Source organism: Centropristis striata, chromosome 20 (assembly GCF_030273125.1).
Source record: "Centropristis striata isolate RG_2023a ecotype Rhode Island chromosome 20, C.striata_1.0, whole genome shotgun sequence".
Lineage (NCBI taxonomy): Eukaryota > Metazoa > Chordata > Actinopteri > Perciformes > Serranidae > Centropristis > Centropristis striata.
In genome coordinates, this window is record NC_081536.1 from 16,311,491 (window position 1) to 16,335,021 (window position 23,531).

At 38.7% G+C, this 23,531-nt stretch overlaps 1 protein-coding gene across 1 annotated transcript in view; it reads left to right on the plus strand.

The window, feature by feature from the left end:
* The first annotated feature begins 3,353 nt into the window (after positions 1-3,353).
* Positions 3,354-23,531, plus strand: part of sorcs3b (sortilin related VPS10 domain containing receptor 3b) — a 52,698-nt gene continuing 32,520 nt past the window's right edge. Inside the window, exon 1 of the mRNA XM_059359346.1 lies at positions 3,354-4,524. Coding sequence (XP_059215329.1) covers positions 3,838-4,524 — 687 coding nt within the window. The 5' untranslated portion in view covers positions 3,354-3,837. The remainder of the gene's footprint in view (positions 4,525-23,531) is intronic.

Here is a 23,531-nt window from a genome sequence, read left to right on the forward strand (position 1 = left end):
CTCAATGATTATAAGTTTCAGGTGATAAGAGAATAATGATAACCTAGTTATGAATATTATATCATATTTCTGCCAGCAGATTCTCCTAAATCCTCCACACTGGTCCATACACCTGTTGATAAAGTAAACCTGTTGTCTTGTGCTTTACCTTTTTCAATATTTAACCAAGGCCACAGTCCTTCTGAGTGCTGTGAGCGCCTCAACATAAAATGTTTCTCGTGCCAAATTGCAAATAGCAGATATTATATTGCAAGAGCGAAGATTGCACTGTAGGGAAAATAAATGCAACACAATGTCAGTGAACATTTTACTGATACGCTCAGTATGAACATTCTGCGACTTGGCAAACACGTTAATTTACATCAGATCCTCATTATGTTGATAGAAAGTGTAGTTCCAGTAACGTCACGTGTTAAACAAAACATGTTTGCTGTTGCTGAATTGGTTGTGTATGAATGTGAATACCAGGAGATGGAGAGGATTGCGAATAGGGACATTCTGGGTGTGCTAACTTTTTATTTTGCCTCAAAAGGATGGTGTACATAATAATAATGCACCTATAAACTGTTGGCTTACAACCTGCCAGATCATCTGACTGCTTGTGTTTTTCATAAATATATTTGTGTCCCCAGAGTAGGTGGTACACTTAGTCCAATGTTATAACAGACGGACACAATAGCCCCATTATGATAATCCAAGTCGTATTAAAATATCCTTTAAATAACATGGACCATGCTAAAGAATATAGATGAAGGAACAAAGACTATAATTGACCCAGCACATCTGAGCAAATCCTGCAAACTGTTACATTACATCAGTGTGTGAAAAATGAGCTGCAGCTGTGGGAGATCAAGTAAATTGTATTGATATCTCGACAGGCTCGTCCCTGTGTTCATCATGTACAGGCAAAAGGCTCAAGAACAAAGACATCAAAGAGATAATGGTAATCCAGTGATTCACCAATGAGCAGAGTTGTATTTTCAGTGACAGGACCAGTTTATTGCATCGGCAAAATGTCCTAAACTGCTCCTCCCACTGTGATTTTAAAAAGCCTCACTTTCATCGAGACGATGAAGGAGGTACAAAATAAGTGTTTTGCCATCTGCAATAAAAGAAAGTTTCTCCTTTTAATGGCATGGGTATAGTCGAGCGGGGAGTGCACCTTGCTGTTCATCTCCTGCATGCGAGTGTGAGCTGTCTGGGTGATGGCCATTATGGTTCCTGCTACTGCCTATGCGTCCGCTCCGCCGGGATCACTGAAGTGTTGGAACTAACAAGCTTGGGATGCAGACAGCGGATGCACAAATGGGATTTTGTCCTGAAAGCTTTAGAGTTTGCTCCCTGTCTTCAGTGGAAACAGGAGAGAGGATGGCTCCGTTTGCAGGGACTGTCTGAGTTATGCGCCACCAGAATGAGATGATTACATCTGATAATCTTGCTAATGATCTACACTGGGGAGGAGAGCACATAAAATTGAATGAGCTACACCGATGTACACAGTTTTCAGTCTCGCCCTCTCATCTCTCTTTTTCTCTTATTCTCTTTCACTGTGGTTCAGATTTATGCAGAATCTGAGATGTTCTCCACCCAGGAAGATATGCAATATTCCTTGTTATAGTTTAAAGATGTGGGGCATGGAGGCACACACACACACACACACACACACAGACACATTAAAACGCTTCCCCCACAGATATTTCTTCACGTATAAACATCTCCTTTCTCTCTAACACACACATGCACACACACTAAGACACAAATCCACACAATGCTCTCCCGGCCCAAGGTTAGTACAGATTAAAAGACGTGTCATTGATGGAAGAGGCTCCTCCTCCCTCCCCGGCCTGTCACAGTGTGTTTGGGAACAACCCACTTCATTTTAGCAGCATAATGGGTAAACAGAGTGTGATCAGTCCAATTACCCCCTCATTGCAGAGGCGTTCTGGCGGGAATGGCCTGTAGAGAGAGTGAGCTGTCTGGAGTGCGGCGGAGTTGCAACAGTAGCACCTGCTGCCCGGAGCCCTCACTTGTATGAATCTCAATTTGTTTGTACAGCCGTGCCAAAAAATGGTGACCAAGAAGTGAGCCCTCTGAGGAGGATGGCAGGGCCGGCTTCCCATCTGATTGCTGTTTCCACGGCACTGTCTGAAGACGTGTGCAAGATCAGAAGGTGCTGTTCTCAGCAATGAACTCATGTCAATGTCAGACCTTCCAGTGGATTGCTTTGCGCTTTTTCTCTCACTGTGCAGCTTTCAAGGACGGTGAATTTTCTTTTCCCCCCTCACTACAGCGTGTTTTACAGCTCAGTAGATGCATGATTTTGCAGCGGGGAGTTCATCCACGGTACAGTAACAAGCTGCAGTCCTAAATATGAATCCTGAAAAAGTACGTGATGTGCTTTTACCTGTTTTCAGACATTGTGTTCAGTATCAAATGAAGAGTAAGACAGGACAGTTGGCAGCACAGTAATAGCCCAGTCTTCACTTTTATTTCTCTCATGACGAACAGCCAGGACTACCTGACATGCTCATGCAAGTGTGACTATCTTCAGGTCCTGGAGTGGTTCAGTTGTGATCTAAAAAATACACATATGTGCTCTTACATTACATTACAAGGACGTTTGTTGTAACATTCTCTGACCTGTTATTGTGATCCACAAATGTGTTAGTTGTTCTTGAAATGGATGGAAATTCTTCTCTTGCTGGTTCTCTCCAGCATCTGATGCAAACATAATGTGTTTCTGTTCTTTATCTCCAGACATCATAAAAAGTTATCTCAGTAAAAAGAAAATCGCTTTTTTTAATAACTGACTGACATACAATTTCTGAAACTACTGACAGAAAGCCATGTCAGCAGGAAATAGGAATTGCCTTCCAGGATTCATTTGGCTCCACTAATTGAAACTAATACCTTTCAAATAGCATATTGATTTGGAGAAAGCTCAATTTTTCAAATGTGCACAGTAAAAATGAATGAATAATCCAAAATGCAAAGGTGCCAAGACTTAAACGAAGCTATTGGAGGCTTGTTGCCTGTGTGGCACCACAAGTCATGAAAATGACAGCAAACATACCATAGTATGACTTCAAAGCTTCAGCTTTGTATCCTGGGCTGCTGTGCAGAAGGCCTGAGGTGAACTGTATTAGTGGCCTAATTAAAAAAAGTCTTACAGTGTCACTAGAAATACAGGCACAGTAGAAAACTGTGCACCTCTGCACATCAAAACGATATCAGTGTCACGTCTGGATCTTTATCAGGGAGACCAACCGAATTTTCCCCCAAAATGTACTCTCACACATGCGCACGCGCGTGCACACAGTTGACAGGTGAATCCGGAGCTGATTGATGTAAGTAAATGATGTTTTTTTCCAACTGTCGTTTCAGAGGCAAGAATGTTGCCACAGCGTGAACACAACACTGTTCTGCAAATTACTTTTGCTGTCATCCGCTACGAGTCAATCAAGTGCTGTTTTGATAACTTTTATAGGTTTACATAAATAGCCTATAAGACGTTTCTGAATAAAACCTCTGCCGTGCCAGACGGAAAATAAAAAATCGTGGAATAATTTTCGGAATGATTCCAGCATTTTAAAGCATTTCCCCCCCAAACATCCTGATGAACAATGAGCTCAAATCGCTCCTGCAGTCACTCTCCGTCGGCGCGTCTGCCTGATGCGCAGCGCCTCCCCAACTGGTCCCTCACTTTGACAAATTCCTGGACGTGAGCGGGTCTGCTGAGTGGCTTCTTGCTCGTAAAGATGCTGCCCTGAATGTTTTAGAAGTTGGCACATTTTTTTTCTCATCTTGGCTGTCAGACTATCAGTTTGGAAGAACACAATGGGACTGTGGTCATTTTGGAGGTTTTCCCTTTTGGCTTTCGTGTTGCTGTACCCCTTCCACCCCAAGTTTGTGGCTCAAGCGGAAATAAGTTCTCCCAGAGCAAACGACAGATTTTATCGCCTGGAGGTTACGCCACTGGAGGCACGAGTAGCCCGAAAATCAACGGAGATCGAAATCGACAATGGTACAAAAGTTTTACGCTCTTTTGACTCGGGAGCAGCCGGTGCTTTGAACCCGAACAATGGCAAGCAGGTGGGGAGTGAAACACAGAGTGGACTTGGAAACGAGGCACTGATCGACACCAAAATGGAACCAAACTGTCTCCAAATACCTGGTAAAAAGTGTGGTAACATTTCCAAGGACAACCAAAGGCGAACTCCAGCAGATATGATGTTAGAAAACACGTTTCCTGACACAAGAAAGAAGGTAAAAAGGAGTGTGGGCGCAGAATACGCTGAAAATGTGGATAGGAGTATAAGTGAAGGATCCCAGTCAAGAGAGAGGTTTGTGGAGACTGCCCAGGGTGTTTCCAACTCCAGACCCGAGTACCGTCGCTCTGGGGAGGAAGCCAGAGGGTCTAACCCGAGGCAAAGTGAGCCGCACCTGGACACTTCTACTTTTGCTCTATCGGGAGACTCTGCGCACAACCAGGCGATGGTGCACTGGTCCGGACACAACAGCAGCGTGAGTTTCAGTTTCACAAAAACACTCCATTTTATCATAAAGGTTTTAGTGGACACACGCTGATTAAAATGTTATTATTTATTCTGTCTGAAATGCAAATCCTGAACATTTTAAAATAGATTTACATGAACCTGCCACATTTTTACGCACAGCTGTTTCGGCGCGCACGAGGGGAATTCCCACCTTAAGACATAATATTTCATAATCTTGAATTGAACACTGCATTTTTTCTCTTTACATTCATGATCATGTTTCTTTTGTCAGTGCCCACGTAGAGGTTATGACTGAAAGCAGATTGCGCGCCTGTTTGTGTGGACGCCTGATGGATGTGACTGTTCTCTTACAGGATTCCCCTTTCGCTTTTACAAACCAGAGTCATTTATTTCAACAACGTGTCTGTCACCTGAACTTTAAATTAACAGTTAACCCCGCAGGTGCATTTATGTGACGCTGATCTATGGCAAGGTGCAGGCTTTTTGGCAGCAATCACAACACATTAATTATTTATGAAATAATCAAGTAATGTCTCTCAGGAAGGTGCTGTAGCTACAATTAATAGTGAATGTGTCCAACCTGGTCCTTAATGTGACGCTGATGAGACACAGTCTGACCTTTTGGCAAATGAACCAATGCTTTTTGTCGTTGACATTTGACTCACACTTTGTTGGTAAGTTGTCTAATTGCCTGGATGAATACAGCCTTGCAATATGTTTGTTGTTGAAATATTGCCAAGCTTTTCACTTCAAAACAGGATGATGGTAATGTGCACAACTTAAATGGATGACAAGACAATGCAGCACCCCCCTACCCACCCTCACACACATACACACACGCACACCATTTTACCATCACAAAGACAAAGCCATGGAGATTTTATCTCTTACTTTACATACACAGCATGCAAAAAGTGTTTTCAAGCTCCAGCGTTTATCAGGAACAAAGATCTTGTAACTACAAACAACCTTGTACAAATGAAAGGAGCTACTCTGCCTTTTTACTGCAGGTAATTCAGATCACCTCAGTTTGCTGGGCAAAAGGGTGTGTGGCAGCAACATTAATCTGGCACCACATCAGCACATTTTGTGTCCCAGAAACAGTGAATATTCATGCATTATCCCAAAGTGCACATATCTTTAACTGGATGGCTTTTTTGACTCAACCTTGACTTGTATTTTCTTATGTGCACCATTATCCGTTTGGTAACATATGTCATAACGTGAGAGGCAACACAGATTTTGGCCATGTTGATGCATTGCTGTCGACAGTCTCTGCGGATATCCAGCAGAAATGCACCTAATAAAATGTGATTTGTGGGCTGTATTGTGAAATATGTTGTTGGTTTGAGACGTCTTCACCAACGATGGCCTTTTGTACTGCAGGACACTGTTCACTGGATCATCACTGATGGGCTTGTCACTGCAGCCAGTCAACATTTGAGATTTATACAGTCTGAACCCCTCTCTGTGGTCCCCAAAGTACGAGTGGAACTGCAGAGTTTAAATTGATGGCATTTTATGACTGGATGTTAGAGCTCGGGCTATATTAGATGTAAATGACTGATAATAAATCCAATCTAAAAGGGACATTTGAAGGAAAATTACTTCATTCCTGTGGTCTAGGGTAGCTCTATCAAATATTCACTTCAAGACTTTGCCTGTGATCTGGCCAAGATGTAAATCCCATAGGGAGTGGAATGAAAAAGATTTAGAAGGTGATGGTGAAAGCGCCACGGGGGTATCTCTGAGTTCAGATTTGATAAAGAATTTCATCGTATAAAACCTCAAATCTGTCCACAAATCAGTCCTCCCAACTATTATTTGATTTCTGTGATTGTCTGAGACATCAAAGCCTGGAGTCATAGCTCTCTGGTCTCTGACTTTAAGAGAGATAACATTGATTGGACTCGACCATGGGGATAAAACATATACTGCACGAATTCCCTTAAATTCATGCTTCTTAGCATGTACTATTGATTGACTGTGCATGTTTCCCGCCTCCTGGAAATCTGCCCTGAATGTGAATCGGGATGGAAATATAAAGATTTATAATCATGTGTGCCATAAATATGAGCAAAAATAGAAATTTAGCTAATTAGAAATACTGATAATACGCTTGGCTTGGGATGTGATGTATGGCAAATGAATATGTGGATATTTTTTACTTCACATGAGTGTTCAAGCTGTGATAAGGTTATGTTGGGTATCTTTTTAAATGGCCATTGCTGCTCAGCACTTGGCTGAGGATGTGCTTTATGGCAAATCAATGTGCGATAGGGATGCACAATATATATTGGGCTGATAAATTATTGACCAGTAATGGGAAATTTATATTGCTATGTTTTATTCCAATAATGAAATCATAGCTGAAGAATTTCCAGCCAATATTATGAAGCCAAATTGCTTTCATTGACTTAGCATAGCTGTTTCCATACCCCTTTTCCATTTCTTTATGAAGCATAACAGTCTACTATAGACTGTTTCACAGTGGTACACATCAAAATTGTTATAACTGTCCCAATTTATTTACTGTTGCAGTGTATCACTACGTCCAAAATCGCATACAAAGCAATGCATGCTCAATATATGTACAATCATTCAACATACTTTTGTGTAAATAAACATCATTTCCTGAGAGTCTCCTCACCCACTGGAGACAATTACGATGTTAATCAACCTACCACTTCTACTGTCTCGTTTAGGGTCTCCTCAGGTAGTATTTCTGTATTTTGGAAGACCCCTTATAGATTATTTAGTTGTATTCAGTTAAACCGCCCTGTTCAGTAAGACCTCTGAAACTATAATATGTTAAAATGATGCCTACCTATGTAAACTTTCACCAAAAAGACCCCCCTTGCAGTGGGGAATGTAACTAAGTACATTTACTCACATTTGCTCATTTAAGGTACTCATACTTTACTTTATACTTCTACTCCACTTCATTTTAGGGGCAAAAATTGTACCTTTTGCTCTAATACATTTAGTTGTCAGCTTTAGTTACTTTTCAGGAACATAAAAAAATATGACTGAAATAATATTAAAAAATAATTTAAATGATTACATGTTAATGAATTAAACCACATACAAATCTAAGTAATTCAAATTAGCCCTACCTGGACAACAGTAGAACGCCGCTTACATAAATGCATCAATAATATATTTGGAAAATATAAAACAATCTGAATGAGGCCATTCTGCATAATGAATACTTTTAATTTTGATACTTTAGGTACATTTTGATGATGGTACTTTTGTACTTTTACTTTAAGTTTTGAATACAGGACTTTAACTTACAGTGGAGTAATTAGTGTGGTGTTAGTACTCTTACTTAAGTAAGAGATCTGAATACTTCCGCCTTGACCCCTTGTCAGGAGTGACTTTTTTAGTTTCCTTTAAGGAGGTGAACTCTAGATTGTAGTAAAATAATGGAGATAGTCGTAAACGTCACTCGTTGGTTTGTGGACTCCAACTTTGAAGCCTCAATCTTGGATTTTTTTCATCACCATCTAGCTAGTTGGTTAGCAAGGTGTATTTCTGTTTTTAGAAAATGGAAACGGCAGGCGAACATGTGAATCTGATCACAGTGCTACCTTGGTCACTTTCTTTTTTAAGTTATCTTCACTTCAGACTGTCAACAAATGTACATCAGGAAAATCATGCATATACAGATGAAGTATTGAGAAATAAATTGAATAGCAGTTTCAAACAGGAAAAGACAGCAAATACGAAACAAATCTAACGTAAAATAAAGAAATGATGCCTTGGTCACTGCCTGCCATTGTCTGTTATGAACGTATGGTCGCCACCACATTACATTGTGGAATATTAGTGCTGGCACAGTGTTTGTACTGAAATATTATGCAATATGTGTACTATTTGTTTCATAGAAAGGTTTTAGATTCAGATTTTTTTTGTTAAATCTCACATTCTGTTCTAGCATACTAAATAACATGTTACTATGGTTTTGAGATGCAGTGCATGTGAATGACATCAGAAAGTTAACTTGCATAGCAATGCAATTCCACTGAAATGATCTATATGCTTTTTGTCATTGTGCTTTATCTGCAGACTAAGCGGCTTTCGGTTCAGTGATAGCCTTTTTTCATTTTCGAGTATTTCATATATGGACACATCTGATTTTACAGATTATGTGAAAGCATTACATTTGAATTCGAAGGCAACATGCTTATAGAAGCCAACATATAGAAGCCAAACTATGTTTGTGAAGTTTTTTTATCTACTTAATTAGACAAACAAAATTAACCTTTGGAGAGTAAGAAATGCTCTTTGTTTTGTTGTATACTGTCGTAATACTGATGTCAGTTAGATTTGGTTAGGGCAGTGCTATGGTATATTAAATCATCAATTTTTACTCATTAAATGGATCCTTTTTACACTCAGGTTTATATAAACTACAGGTTATGAACCTTTCTATCGTTATTGGCAACAAGGAGCAAGATGATTATCTGTAATCCTTATTGGCTGTAAAAAGAAACAAATAAATAAAGAATCCATATTGTGCATCCCTGGTATGTGAGTGTTTTTGCCTTACTTGAGTGTTCAAGCTGTGATATCTTTTTTAAACAGCCATTGCAGCACATCCTACACTCGGGGGATGCAGAGTCCCCCCTCTCCCCCCTGAAGGCAGAAGTCTTAGTGTGCAAGCCAGCTGGTGATCAGGGAGTTATTGGCAGCCAAATGATTTTAGACTCCTGATTGACCATTTTTGCAGGCTCCTCACAGACATCTGACCAAACTAGGACACTGTGTTGAAGCAGAAGACAGTTAATGAGCGTCTTTATTGACGCCATGTCCCCTGTGCTTCTGTTGCAGCATTGATACTGTATGTCAATGTAAATAAGGTCCACCTACCATGAGAATATGGGGTTGGTCATTTTCTTTGGCCTGCTAGTAGAAAAGCTTGCTCTGGGCGGAGCTGGGCATTGATGAGGCCAGCTGTTCTTCTTGGCTAAGGAGCGTATCTCGTTTTGTAATGTTTTGTCTGAGGTGGCGAGAGTCAAACCAATCTGTCAGCTCTGTAACATCGCCTTTTTTTCTGCTGCGACTGACTGGGAATCAGACAGGCCTCCTGGGCCGCGTTGTCCGCATGCTTAAACAGAACGAAGCGGTTATTGTTGCACATAATCTCATCGGTATAAATAGACAATAAAAAAGAGGAAATGGCACGGCCCTGGGGGACACTTGTGGTTAAAACCGGTTCATTAGATAGACAGCCATTCCATTTAACATGCCAGAGCTGGTTGCATAGAAACTCCTTGATCCATAAAATCAAATGGAATGGGTTCCCAATTCACAGAGGCATTTGACCAGAGTTTGTGGGTGTTACAGGATGATGAAAAGTGCATTAAAAACCTGTCTCAGTTGAGGTGTTGAGATACAACAAAGGGGAAAAGTTTCAATGTGGTATTGTTTTTCTGATAATTTCCCACATTTCTCTCTTCTCATATTCTTCACACGAAACTGCATATTCCTGGTGCTACAGTTAAAGTTTGGGGTTTGATCCCATTAAAATAGTCACATGATGTTCTGTCTAAAATGGGGCCGATGTGTGGTCTTGTAAAACCTTTTATTTATGCATTTTATCATCCTCTGCCCCCTGGTTGCCAGCTAAGGGGGTTTTGATCCATACTACATTTGATGAAAATCAAGTGATTCATGTTTTAACATTTCAGTACAAATTGTTTCCTCCTGTGATTCACCTTGTTGTTAGAATATTCTGCAGGACCTGCAGCAATGGGAAATTTTTAAAATATATTTTTCAGATATTATGCTTTTTTTCTTTTCTTTTAGTTTTTATGCATATCGTCCCTTAAATGTCTTCACTAAGACAAAAGCAATTAAAAACGATATCTCCTTGGAGTGATAACATCAACAATCAGTGTTTTTATTTTTGTTTTCATTTAAAATAATTCTTTACCTGATGTTTAAGAAGTCACTTAATAGATTTGCATTACACAAAGAAGAAAAAAAAGGGAATTTCAAACCTTGTGCTGTTTTAATACTTTGTTATTATACCAGCATATGTCAATTTGACAATGTAATTATGATTATGATATTAACAACAGTTAATGTTCATACGTTTTAATTATTTGTAAATTAAGTATCTCTCCCTTTATCACTAAGGGACATTTGTTTGATCAAGCATGTTTTTAGACTAGAGATAGACAGATATGTTGGCCAGCCGATATATATATATCGAGATATAGAGATACGTGCGTGCGTTCGCCGATCAATTAGCCCATTTCACTGAGCCAACACCAGGCAAGGCTCGGTGCAACAGCTGCCATTCGCTTGTGAGCTGCTGATACCGGAATAAAGAAAAACACATCAAATATGTAGACTCATCTGAGGCACCACCACCTCGAGGCCTAGAACAACATACATAGAGTTTGCTATCCAACTGTTAATATGTTTTGTTTGTTTTCTTAATAAATGTTTTTTTTTTTTGTTTAAATTGAGACTTGTGTTACATTTGTTATTATTGTGTCATTTTTATCATGCAAATGGAGGAAGAAAAGGCAATATCGGCTTCAAGAATCGGCCCAAAAAAATCAGCAGCACGTATCGGGGATCGGTTAAGACTGATGTCAAAATAATTGGTATCGGCACCAGCATTAAAAAACCCGTATCGTTGACCACTATTTTAGACTGTAAAATAAATCAGATTTCTGGATTTTTTTCCAGCACATTCAATTAAAAAAGTATCAAATGTGTTATATAAACAACAATGAATGAAGGGAATGGCATTTTTTGGTGTGGCAAATGGTCCATTTTAGTTACATTGACTTAGCTTTACTGCCTTCACCAAAAAAGGTCAGATGAACAGAGTCTGGCATTTCCACAATTTTAGGATTGGTCGTCCCTTTCTTAATTTTTGCAACCAGTGCATGCACAGAACTGATTGGGAGCTGGAAGGATGCTAGGCTAACAGCTAATGCTAGCTAGGTTAGCAAGGTGCATCTGTTACCAAAAGTGAACAGCCACCTTGTTAGAATGTCTTTTGGTCCAACCAAACACTGAATAAGACATTTTTAGGACACCAAAATTTTACAATTAATTTGTATAAATTGAAAACACACTCTGAAAGAGTCGAAGTTCTAACAAACTGGTCCCTTTAGTAGCAACCGGTTAATCAAAAGGTAGCCCTTCCCTGAATCATACCGTTTTATTGTCTGTTAAAGTAAATGGGACCATAATTTACAAAATGAACATCACGCTTTATTGAAGAAGACTTAGAAACTAGTGATTAAGAACATAAACTCATTATAAGACTGTTTATTGAGATGATAAATCCAGTGAGAAGTTGTTCCTGTTGACTTTCATACAGTGTGATCAACACATTTTTCAATAAGATAAAGTGACTCAAACAACCGAGAAGAACATTGAAGGTTAATTGTTAATACGCCATCTGATTCAACTGATGGTCACATTTTGAAGTGGTAGCCAATGGAAAACATAAAACAAAAGTAATTTTTTCTACCAGCCATTTTCGTCCTCTACCTGCTCGTCCCCCGAGGTGTCAGCACCATAAGTCTGTTCATTAATCCAGCGCGTCTCAAGCCTTTAGGGGTGCACTGTCCACTGATGTGATTGTAAGATGCTGATAGAAACGGCAGCGATCCTGCGTGCTATGTAAGAAGTAGACTGTTACAACAGCAAAAACAATTTCTCAGGAGCCTGGATGTGCAATTTCTAAACATTTGCAGTGAGAAATACAGCATTTCCTTTTTGTTTTTTGCTCCGGTTTTATTTTATGGCACACCGGATACAAGTTTCACCCTCTCTATAGTAATAATTCAGTGAAATCCCAGTTTTTACTCCTCAAATGACATGCATGTGTGCCCTTTTTTTCATGAATCATTTGTGCTCGGGGACCATAATGCTTCGCATCAACATAGGCTCTCAGCACTTCCTCAGCACTTAGACTGTAGTTTTGGCTCACAAAGTGCATTTTAAGTAGCAAATAAAGGCCTGCCACCAGTTGTATGCTCCTATCTGCCTCTCCATCACTCTCTCTCTCCCTTTTTAACACATACACACATACACGCACTTATGTTTCAATTTTAATCAAAGTGACAAAGCGGGTGTAGAATCATATTTGACAGGTTTGCATGTGATTAATTAGTTTAATAACTGTCGCAGTGTGGTAGACACATACTATAGCTGTGATTAGGTTATGAAAACAAATTTATGCATTTTCTGATTGGGAAAATTATAAAATTGAAATTCAAATTGGGAGCCTCTTTATTAATCATCATGGAGATGGAGTTATCACACAACTGTGGCACTTTATCAAAGAAGTTTTTCACGCCTAAAGGTCACGGCTGATTTTGTTCTCCTCTTTAGTTCCATCACTCCCAATATCAGGCGAACCAAGTGACCCCGGTTCGGTTACATTATGCCTTGAGACTCGCACGGCCTTGAAGCAGCATTTTGCCTGAAGCAACACAGCGGTTACTATCATGTTTAAAGATGACGGGGATTGCTTCAGGTGGCAGTCAGCTTAAATAATGGTTTGACTTGGCAGTTTACAGTGACAGGAATGTATTAGTTGCACAGGGGGAAATGTTTTTTTCCTATCTAGGGGGATAGAAAAGACCCAACCTAAAGCGCCACACGCGCACACACGCACTGAGCAATCAATTGAGATGATGGAAAACTTCCGAACACAAAACGCCACATTTAGAAAACAGAATACTTACTCAATGTGTATTCTGCAAGAAATCCTTTGAAAGGAGTGGGATGTAACAAAACAAAAATATTGAGTTATGTTCAAAATCAGAAGCTGGATAAATGGGCTTAAGAAAAAAGACAAAATTATGGCAGTAATTTAGAAATTATGACAAATGTTCATCAGCAGAGGAAAGACTTGACAGAAACTACACATCATTTACAGGAGTTTATGATTGTATTGGAGCGGCTGTGAATCGTTATCGATAAGAATGTCATGAGACTATAAATTATTTAAATGGCAAAGCATTGAATTTGAAATAACAAGTAATTGTATTCGCTGATTTTCACACACTGCAATAGTTAAATATTGCTCTTCACAAACTTTATATGCTCTTCTTTGAGTATATTCCCACTCATTTCTATCTTTCTCTGCTGTATACGCTTTAGATTCTTTCAATGTCCCAATTTTTCACACAAAGGTAATGGAAATTGTAATTTCATCATATGTTATGTTGTGTTTGGTTGTGCTTCTGTTGCCTTTCTTTGCCCAAACATGTCTTTTTATGATTTGGAAATATAAATAAAAAAACTGTACGTATTAGATCAGGGATGGGCAACTGGAGGCTTGGGGGCAGCATACAGCCCGCACCATCACTTGAAGTGGCCCTCAGTACAACTACATGCATTTGAGCATGAAATCTTAAAAGTGCAGTGTAAAAATGCACAAAATTACTTCTTGCAATTAATGTTGGTCTGCTGTTCTTGCACTGAAAAAAAAAGAAATCACAGTAAGTGGTTATTGTTTATTTGCTTCAAATCTTCTGTGTTCCTATTTGTACTGTTATACATGCATTTGAGGATGAAATATGTTTAGTTACTGCACTGAAAACATATTTAAAATTGCAGTTGCATTATATCTGGTTAAGTGCACGGTCCTATATGTGGCCCTGTGGTAGTGTCCATGAAAAATTGTGGCCTCCTCCAGCATTTAAGTTGCCCGTCCCTGGCTTAGTTTACAGTATCATCGATTAGTCTCAAATTAGTTGAATTCCACTCAAACCAAAACAATCAAATGTAAAACACAGCAGATAAAGAAATGAAACCATTTTCAATATCATGAGTCACTTTAAATATCTAGCTAAGGCTTACAAATTGGGAAAAGTTCATAGTGAGCATGAAATCTTAAAAGTGCAGTGTAAAAATGCACAAAATTACTTCTTGTAATTAATGTTGGTCTGCTGTTCTTGCACCGAAAAAAAAAAGAAATCACAATGAGTGGTTATTTTTTATTAGCTTGAAACCTTTTGTATTCCTATTTATACTGCTATATATGCATTTGAGCATGAAATATGTTAAGTTACTGCACTGTAGACATATTTAAAATTGCAGTTTCATCATATCTGATTAAGTGCATGGTCCTATATATGGCCCCTGTGGTAGTGTCGATGAAAAATTGTGGCCCCCTCCAGCATTTAAGTCGCCCATCTCTGTAGTAGATGGACTCCTGAAAATGAAAACTGGGTGTGACAAATGTGGATCAGCCAGTCTTTGAAAATAATGGCAAAATTTTTGTGACCGACCACAGAAAAAAGCAAAGAAGAAATCAATATCTAATAATGTCTCATTATACAGAATTCAGAGTAAAGGGCGTCCAATATTGATCGAGTGTGACCCAAATTATCAACCCTATCTTCAGAAATTGTTCATATACTACTAATTTCAGAGCAAATGAACGACCAATACATGTTACTGAACATAATCTGCAAAAATGTCACTTTTGCATTTTTTTTTTTTATAATAACAAATGTAGGGACCAAAGTATATGTTACATTATAGGCAGTTCATCTATCCGGAAAAGGTTCAGACATAGTGCTGTAGTACACCTCCATATCTGCAGACAACGACGGATTTGCACATGTTGCGAAGCCACAATGTTGCATGCATTGTCACGTGCAATATGCAATCACATCCCTGAGTCTCCACCACTAGTTTAGCTGCAAGGTCGCCAGCTGTGCACCAGTCATCATCGATGAAGGGGCATTAATGCAGTAGCCCTCTGTTTTAAGTGTCGACCAGCAATCAGTCATGAGAGGATAAACTTAGCTGTAAATAAAAACAGAATGCATCAAATTTTGAATCAGGATTTATCAGTCAGAATATTAAATACAATTCAATTCAATGAAATTCAATAAATATACATTCCGAGTTCTGAATTTGGTGCATTGCGTTTTATTTACAGTGTTTGTTTACAGTGTCCTAGATTTATTTGAATCAAGGTTGTATTTTATCAAAATTTATCAAACCATAGTTGTTTCTCAACCTTAACTTAAGTGTTTTTGTTGCCTGAACTTCATCATATATGGGACTCAGGATGTAAACCCTGGTCACCCCTGGACACTAGTCCTGCTCCTTATCTCCCACCACTGTTACTAATGTAAAATACTTATCACTAATGGACAAGATAAGGTTTTTCCCTGTGGTGGGAAGGATTTTTACCTCGTTTATATTTTGTTGCTGAATTAATTTGTCTTCTGTTTTATTAGCATTATTAGGCAAAACCAAAAGTATGGTTAAAGTAATGAAAATGTATCCATTTCAAGTCTTTTGGATAAAGTTTAAACATTGAACATAAAAGGCCCTGACTTATATGAGCAAAGGTTGGCATTTACAACCATAGAGCCATGACTTTGTAACCAAAGCTTCAGCCTCATTGTAATAAATTGAGTGACATTTGGTTTTGTTATCAGTCACTGCATGTCGAGCCTGTTGATCTCGGTGCCCTGTCAGTGAGAAAAACAATACCTGGAGAGGAGAAGGAGCCGATTCACTGGACTGTATCTCCAACTTTTTATCAGGGGAGACCACCCAAATGGTACAAAAATGTATCCAAATTATGAGAAAACAAATGTTTTTACCTACCCAATTGGCTGGAAAACAACTCAGTGTGGCAACGCTGACACCCTCCAACTTAAACCCCCTTCCTATGACTTCAGTTCAGTCCAACAATGTATCACTTTGTTGCTTAGAAAAGACATTTCCACCTAACATATTCTGGCAGCATTCTTGTTTTCCTCTGAATGTAACTGGCATAACAAATAAGTAGTATATATCCTTAATCTCTATGATAAATAGAAAGTCACATCTGAATGCTGACTTAACCTTAAAGAGCAGGCAGTCTCTACCTCCACGATTTATAAAAAATGCAAATCAGTGACAAGGGGGAAAGAGAAAATAGGGATATGTGGGACACATTTAGCTCATGATCTGAGTCTCTCTTGGCAGCGAGGGGGGTCATTTTAGGCGGAGGGCTTCTCTCTTCCAAAATCTCAATTTGGACCCACTACTGCCTTTGGCTCCAGCTCAGAACCCCACGGGCAGAAGCCGAGCCATTAGGAGCCAGAGCTGTGAAGGAATAGAAGAGACCGGAAGAAAAGTCTGAATGGTGTTCTATTGCTCAAAGTGCATTCAAAGTACTGTTCAAATGTATCAAAAACCTGTTCATTTCCCAAAGATGTTATAGTATCATATTACACCCGGGTAAATTTCAGATTTCTGTCATCGTCCATTGCTTCATGAATAACAGGATTACACACAAAAATAAGTTAACGTAGCCACTGCACCTTCAACCCCTGAACAATAAACATGAGCACACAAGAGTGGCACAGAACAACAAAAAAAACCCCTGTAAGAGTAAAATGCTAATGTTGTCATTTTTTGGCTCTCCACACCACTTACAATGCATCAAATTAATTTTAAATTGCACGGGATGTGACTAAAACTTTGTCAAATGTGTCAAAACATTTAAATTACTTCTAAAATTGCCATCAGATTCGTCCTTGAATGCTGCGTTCCTTGTTTTTCCACCTCCTGTGCAAACCACAGTGCATTGTGCTGTGACGTCAACATTCAAACACAAAGGGATAATAAAAACAGTGTGCAGTGTGCCTCGTCCATTAAACATAATTCTTTGGCTTTTTACCCCAAACTTTCTTTCAATAAATGTAGCAGACCAATCACAATCTTTTATCCCACTAATGGTAAACAGCATAGTTTATTGTGCATTGTTGTTATTAGCAGAGAGACGTAACATTCCCACAAAATCTCCTCACAATAGAGCTGTGTTTGAAGTGAAACCCTTTTCCATTCAGCCCATTTCATTAATTTCCCGCCCATAATGGACTGAATTGATTGCTGAGACCTGCATTAGGTCTATATGACCAAAGCTCAGGAGTCAGGAGGATAAGCAAACATTCAGAGAGCAGACTAATGCACAAGGGGCATTTTGCTGGGGTTTACTTGATGAAAGCAGCATCCCTAGAGTATGTTTTCACCCACAAAAGTACAAACAATCAATTTGGTCCACAGATAAGATGAGGACAGAGTAAGGCCTCTCTTCGACCGCACCATTCCTCTTTAAAAGACGCTTGTCTCTTCTGCTAAGTGCTCTACTTTGGAGACGTCCTCACAGAGCCACAATCAAGATGTTGTGTTTTTATCCCTCCGCCCACTTGCAGTGCATCTTGATTTTGCCCTCGTCGCTGTCAAGCCTTAAAGAAATTTATGCAAATTTGCAACCAATACTGTATTTCTTTTCTCTGCAGGTGTTTGCATCAGATAATTTCTAATGGATGCATGAATATATTAATCTTTAATCGTGTGAGGGAGAAAAAGAAGTTACAGTTTAATGTCTTTGGTGTTGGATGTGTTGTCAAACTTAAGTTCTGAACTCATTTGGATACATTATTCTCTGCACTGGCGATATTAGATTGTTTTTGTCTCAATATAGAAGCTAAAACAATCTTTGTACTTGTTTTGTCTGCTGATCTTTCCCCTCACTTCACAAGAAATTAAAATTGATGGTGAAAGTCCACAATGGACCTAACAGTGTGTGTAGCAGATTTAGGAACGTTAATTAGCTGGTTTACTTAGAGAAAACACAGTGTTTGTCAAATATGTTTGTCAAACGACTCTTTCTTGCCCTCGGCTTCTTTCTTCCTTCCCTTAATGAAGTTCTGAGAATGTAATAAGCTTAACAACAAATGAAACCGGTTTTATTTCTGTGTCCTCAGGATTGTATCTGTGTGAACAGGGCGGTGAAATGCAGTGTAGTGAGGTGAACAATGGAGTCCCAGCTCTCTCCTTTCACATTGATATGCCAGCTTTTGGTGTCTGATAATGGCCAGGATGCATTACTGGGGCCTCCGCGGATCTGCATTATTTGGTGGACTTGGCTCTTCCCCACTATGCTTTTCACCCGGCTTCCTCTTCCAAACCACTTCTTCTGCTTCTTATTCAAAGCAGTAATGGCGGAGAGTCAATTTCGGGGTAATCTATGCTGTGACACAGGTTTGAAAAATTATGTAAAAGCTGGGCATCACCCCAACCTGGCCTATTACACACTCCATTTGCTCTCGAAAATATATTTTGTGCTTTATAGTTTTTTATTCTGTAGGAATATTGCTCTATACTGTGATCATCAGTGTTTCTATCACATCGTAATTGTGATATATTTGTTGCTTTTCTGTTTGTATATCTCATATGGTGTATTATAGACTGTTATTTAGTCAGTTTTCCCCTTTTATCTCATCTGTTTTGTTGATTTTCTTCTTCACATTTGATCTATTTTACAGTCCTACACTGTAATGTCTGTGTTGTAGCCCAACTCATACAGTAGAATAGGCACATTTTTCACCTGTGACTTGTAACTAAGTACATTTATTCAAGTACTGTACTCAAGTGAGGTACTTTTTCTTTACTTGAGTATTTCCACGTATGTAACTTTGTACTTCACTACATTTTTAGGCAAATATTGAACTTTTTACTCCACTACATTTAGCTGCCAGCTTTAGTTACTTTTCAGGTTGATATTAACATAAAAAACTGGATCAATTTGAAATGATTACACATGTTTATAAATTAAACCATTGTATTTAAACAGGAACACACAATATAAATAAACTATCTTTTTATCTGATTTTTAAAAAATCACCATTGCTGATTTCTTTGGCCACATGTGGGGAGTTGAGAACACAACATTGGCATATTATCACCTTTAAAATTTAGTTGCTCCAGTTAAAAAGCAACATAATAAAAGCTTATTTAGATGTATCTTTATGTCATAGAACAAGACATGTTGATCTCTTAAAATTGTGTTTACCACAGAGCTTACCACAGAACAGTGAGGCGCTTCTCTAGTTAAATAAAATTATTATGATTGCTGTTGTGATTATTATACATAATACTTTTATTGTGTCTATTATGGTCTTTGTTGCCTGACTCTCCAGTTATAAAACTGTGTCCATAAAAACTTTAAGTACATGTGCATCTACACACAGGTAAATAAAAGAGCGTTTGCACTTGAGGCTTGTCAGATTATATTTTAATTCCTTCTTTTGACAGATCCAAATCCCACCTTTACTTGTTTTTCAAATCCGATAAGGTCAAAAAAAAACTGACCCTCAGACAGCTGACTGAGAAAGATGACGTATTTGGGTAAAAGCCAGCTTATGAAAGCTTATATTTAAGACATGATTTAATTAGTGTTGACACATTTCAACGAACTGTCAGGCATTCTGATGCTGTGGTTCGACTCAGAGGAGGTAAGTAGACAAGGGTTACTCCTGGGAGATGGCTCTGTGCATGGTTGTGTTTACCCCACAGTACAATATATACAAGCTAATGTGTATTCATGAGAATGTAAATGTGTGTCATTTTAGCGGTGAACTTTTCACTGGATGCTAAAGGTATATTAAATAGAGATATGTGTCAATGCTTCTCTGAGCATGAGCCGTTAGCCGTGTTATTACAAAGAGCCTCACATCACTCACTGTTATCAACTTTGGGGGTCCCTTGGAAATTAATTTAGATCCTTCAGTTGGCCCCTTCAGCTTGGTTCAAAAACAGAGCCAGATCGACATGAAAGTGGCTGTATCTTGCATTTCTAAAGATCGCTCCTAGTTCCCATTGTGTGTTACTTCTGAGAAGGAAGGCAACAATCTGGAGGTGTGAGTTTTTGAGTAAAGGTTCTTTTTTCCGCTTTCCCTTGGCTACCCAATTAGACAGATAGTTTTTGAGGGGTGTCGTTTTAATGATGCTTTACTGGGGGCAACAGGTTCCATTTGGAGCTTGATGCTAGAAAGCACAATAAAACTCCACTGATGTGCAGCAACAGTCTATTTCATTTTATTAAGAGCCATATTGCAGTACAGTACACAGAGATGATTCATACCTAAATTGCGAGCCGTGTAGAAAATCCTCTGCCCACCAACATGGTGTTGAGATGCCTCTCACGTCCCACTGAAGCACTTTAAAAATTTGAACATTTCTCTTGGACAAAAAACAAAAAAAAAACCATGGGATATGTGATTTCTAAACATTTGATGTGGTCCAACAATAGATCTGTGTGTCTGTGTGTGTCTGTGTGTGTACACTGCACGTTTAGGCATGTGAAGCGTGTCAGTCTGTGTGTGGATGAGACATTTTCGTCAACATTATATCCTAGTAACATCATGACTGAAACACAGATTGGACCCTGAAATTTAGATTTTTTTTGTATCTCATAGTATAAAGAATATGTTAGACCTGCAATAATACATATTTTACAAACGCATCCACTTTTCCTTTTTTGTGTATATATACATGGCTCATGCAAAGTCTGAAAAGTTTAGGGTATGCTTCATTTTAGCCATAATAATCTGCTTAAATTATAACCTAAATTGTTTTTTTCCCTTTACGCAATCACCCATATAAGACAAATATATTTTAATATTTGAACTGAAACAATCCTGCAGCCATATTTTTTTTATTTCCTTGTTGTTGTTTGTCTTACAACAGATGAGCTAAGCAAGCTAACAGCTATATAAGTCCTCTATTGATCCGTCACTCTGTAAATTAGCAAGGATTAAATAATCATGATCAAAAATTACAATCCAAGGTAATACACAAAGTGTAATAGTATAGCATTCATTCTAAACTTTATTTTTTGCAATTTTATTCACAGTAACAATTGGGATGTGATACTGAAATGATATGATGATATTGAAAAAATGTACTTATTTGTAAAAAAAAAAAACAAGTATGAAATATCATACAAATTTCAAAATGCACCAAAAGTATTGAGGATACACATAAAGCATGCTGTTTTCACAAAATATTTTTAAATGATTTTTTTTCACATGAAGAGGAAAGCAATGTTATTATTATTTTTTTTTTTTACTTCATGCTTACAAGTAAAATAACATTAATTAGTGTATTAGGCAATTCAAATAAATATTGACTTTTATACAGCCTTGTTTTTCCTTTTAAATGAGTTTCGGCCCCAAAGTGAGTAGTTTTCATGGAGTGACTCATATCACGATGACATCATGGCTTTGTTGCCATGGAGGCTGTGTTTTCAGCCGTTTCAAAGAGTTCAGCTTTGCGTGGCCAAACAGCCTGAAACTGTGCCTTCATTTTTATTATCTTATATTTTTTGTCTTGTCTTAGTACAGGTTTGTTATGAAATATGGTGTACGCAAAAAAAAAAAAAAAAACAGCTAAAGAAGTCCCTGGAAAGCCTGTTTTTAAAAAGGAAGAAGAACAAGAAGCATAAACAGGGAAAAAGGAAGTAGGAGAGAAGGAAAGAAAGGAAAAATGAAGCAAAGAAGGGAAAGAAAGCGACAAGAATAGAACGTTAGGATAAAAGGATGACTAAACCCAACTCCTTGGAGGGTGAGAGCCAATCTGAAAAATGATTGGTTGACTTTCCTGGGGCAAAGCTCTCTTTGCTCACATCAATAAAACATAAACATGAATAAATGCACTGCTTTTGGCCTTCCAGGGCCCTTACTTAATTTCATGTATGCAAGTGAGCGATGATACGCATGGAAAATTGTATTTACCTAGAAGGCTCAAAATAATTCTGGAAGCCATTTTGTGTTTGTTTGTTCCAAGTATTTACATAAATGCAGGGCTGCACCATAAACTCCTAGAATTTGTGTTGAATGCTGCTCCATTAGTCGGGTTCTTGAAGTTTATGTTATGTGAATGCCTGTGCTCTCCCTGAGAATTTACATGTATAGTAGACGCTCCCTATTGACCTGAGCCGCTGATGCACAGCTATCAATAACGCTGGAGACGTGAGGAGACAGTCTCCAGTGATGTACTCTTGATGTATCCACTTAGGGACAAATCATCCAAACAGTCATATGCCTCGCTAGTCTGTTGGTCCCTGAGGTAGATCTTCACTGACCCAATTCAATGGGTCAGCTTTTGTTAATGAGCCGAGCGCACAAACACGTTGACAACATTTAAGACAGAGCTCCTAATGACAATTACAGCTTGGGTGCTGAGAGGCTTTTCATTATCAACTTCTGCCATTTGGGGCTATTTTTAGACGCCGTTTTACGTCCTGAAACTAAATTCGTGAACATTTGATGAAATTAGATCCATGTGCAAGATGGTGCAAGTGATTGAAACTGTGAACATTTATGCGTTGTTCACTCAGTTAATTTGCAGTGCTGGATATTTGAATCCCTTTGGTTAGGAATGAACCGTCTCTAGTTTTGACACTGATAAAATCAATTCCAGATTCAATTTACCTCGTAGTATTTATAAAGTCCCCTGACACTGAGTCATTGTTGTTAGCAAAAGAGAACTGAAGAGACAAACGATCAACAGTTTGGCAGAGTTTTTCTCTCCTATCTATTTTTCAAAGCAGGCAATTAGGCCTAACATCACAGCCACTTAACTAAGTCTGTACTCCAAATTGATTCAGACTCCAGCGTTGGACCTTGCAGACATGGTGCATTTAGTTATGCAAATGCTTATCTCTCTGTGTGATTGGTTAATTAACCTGTAATGCAGATAGTCCCAGCCATGCACAGTGGCCGTTTGATGGCTAAATTGTGGGTCAATTGGGTTTTTAACATTTTCAAAGCAGGCTTAGAGGCATGCCTTTGTTCCTCCGACTCTTGTGTGGCTTTTCTCGGTTTAATGACTCGTTCCATGGGTCCCATAAGGTTAATGTGTTTAAACTCATTGTAATTGAGCTTTTGACCTATCTTTCAGGCTTTTTAAAAAATTCGTCATATTATGCCATGTTCCTGCTCCTTGATTGTTATTATCTCCCATTCGTTCTCCCTCCCTCCATGCCCTGCCTTAAACTCTCCACACCACCCCCCCTTTCTCTACCCTGAGTTATGAGCATCCCCATGGGAAGTCATTTATAATGCCATTGGAGTGACAATAATTCGTTTGCACACCATTTCACTCTGCCCTCTGTGCCTTGGCAGGCTTTTATGGGCCACATTTTTGTTTCCCCAGAAACACATTGTCCAA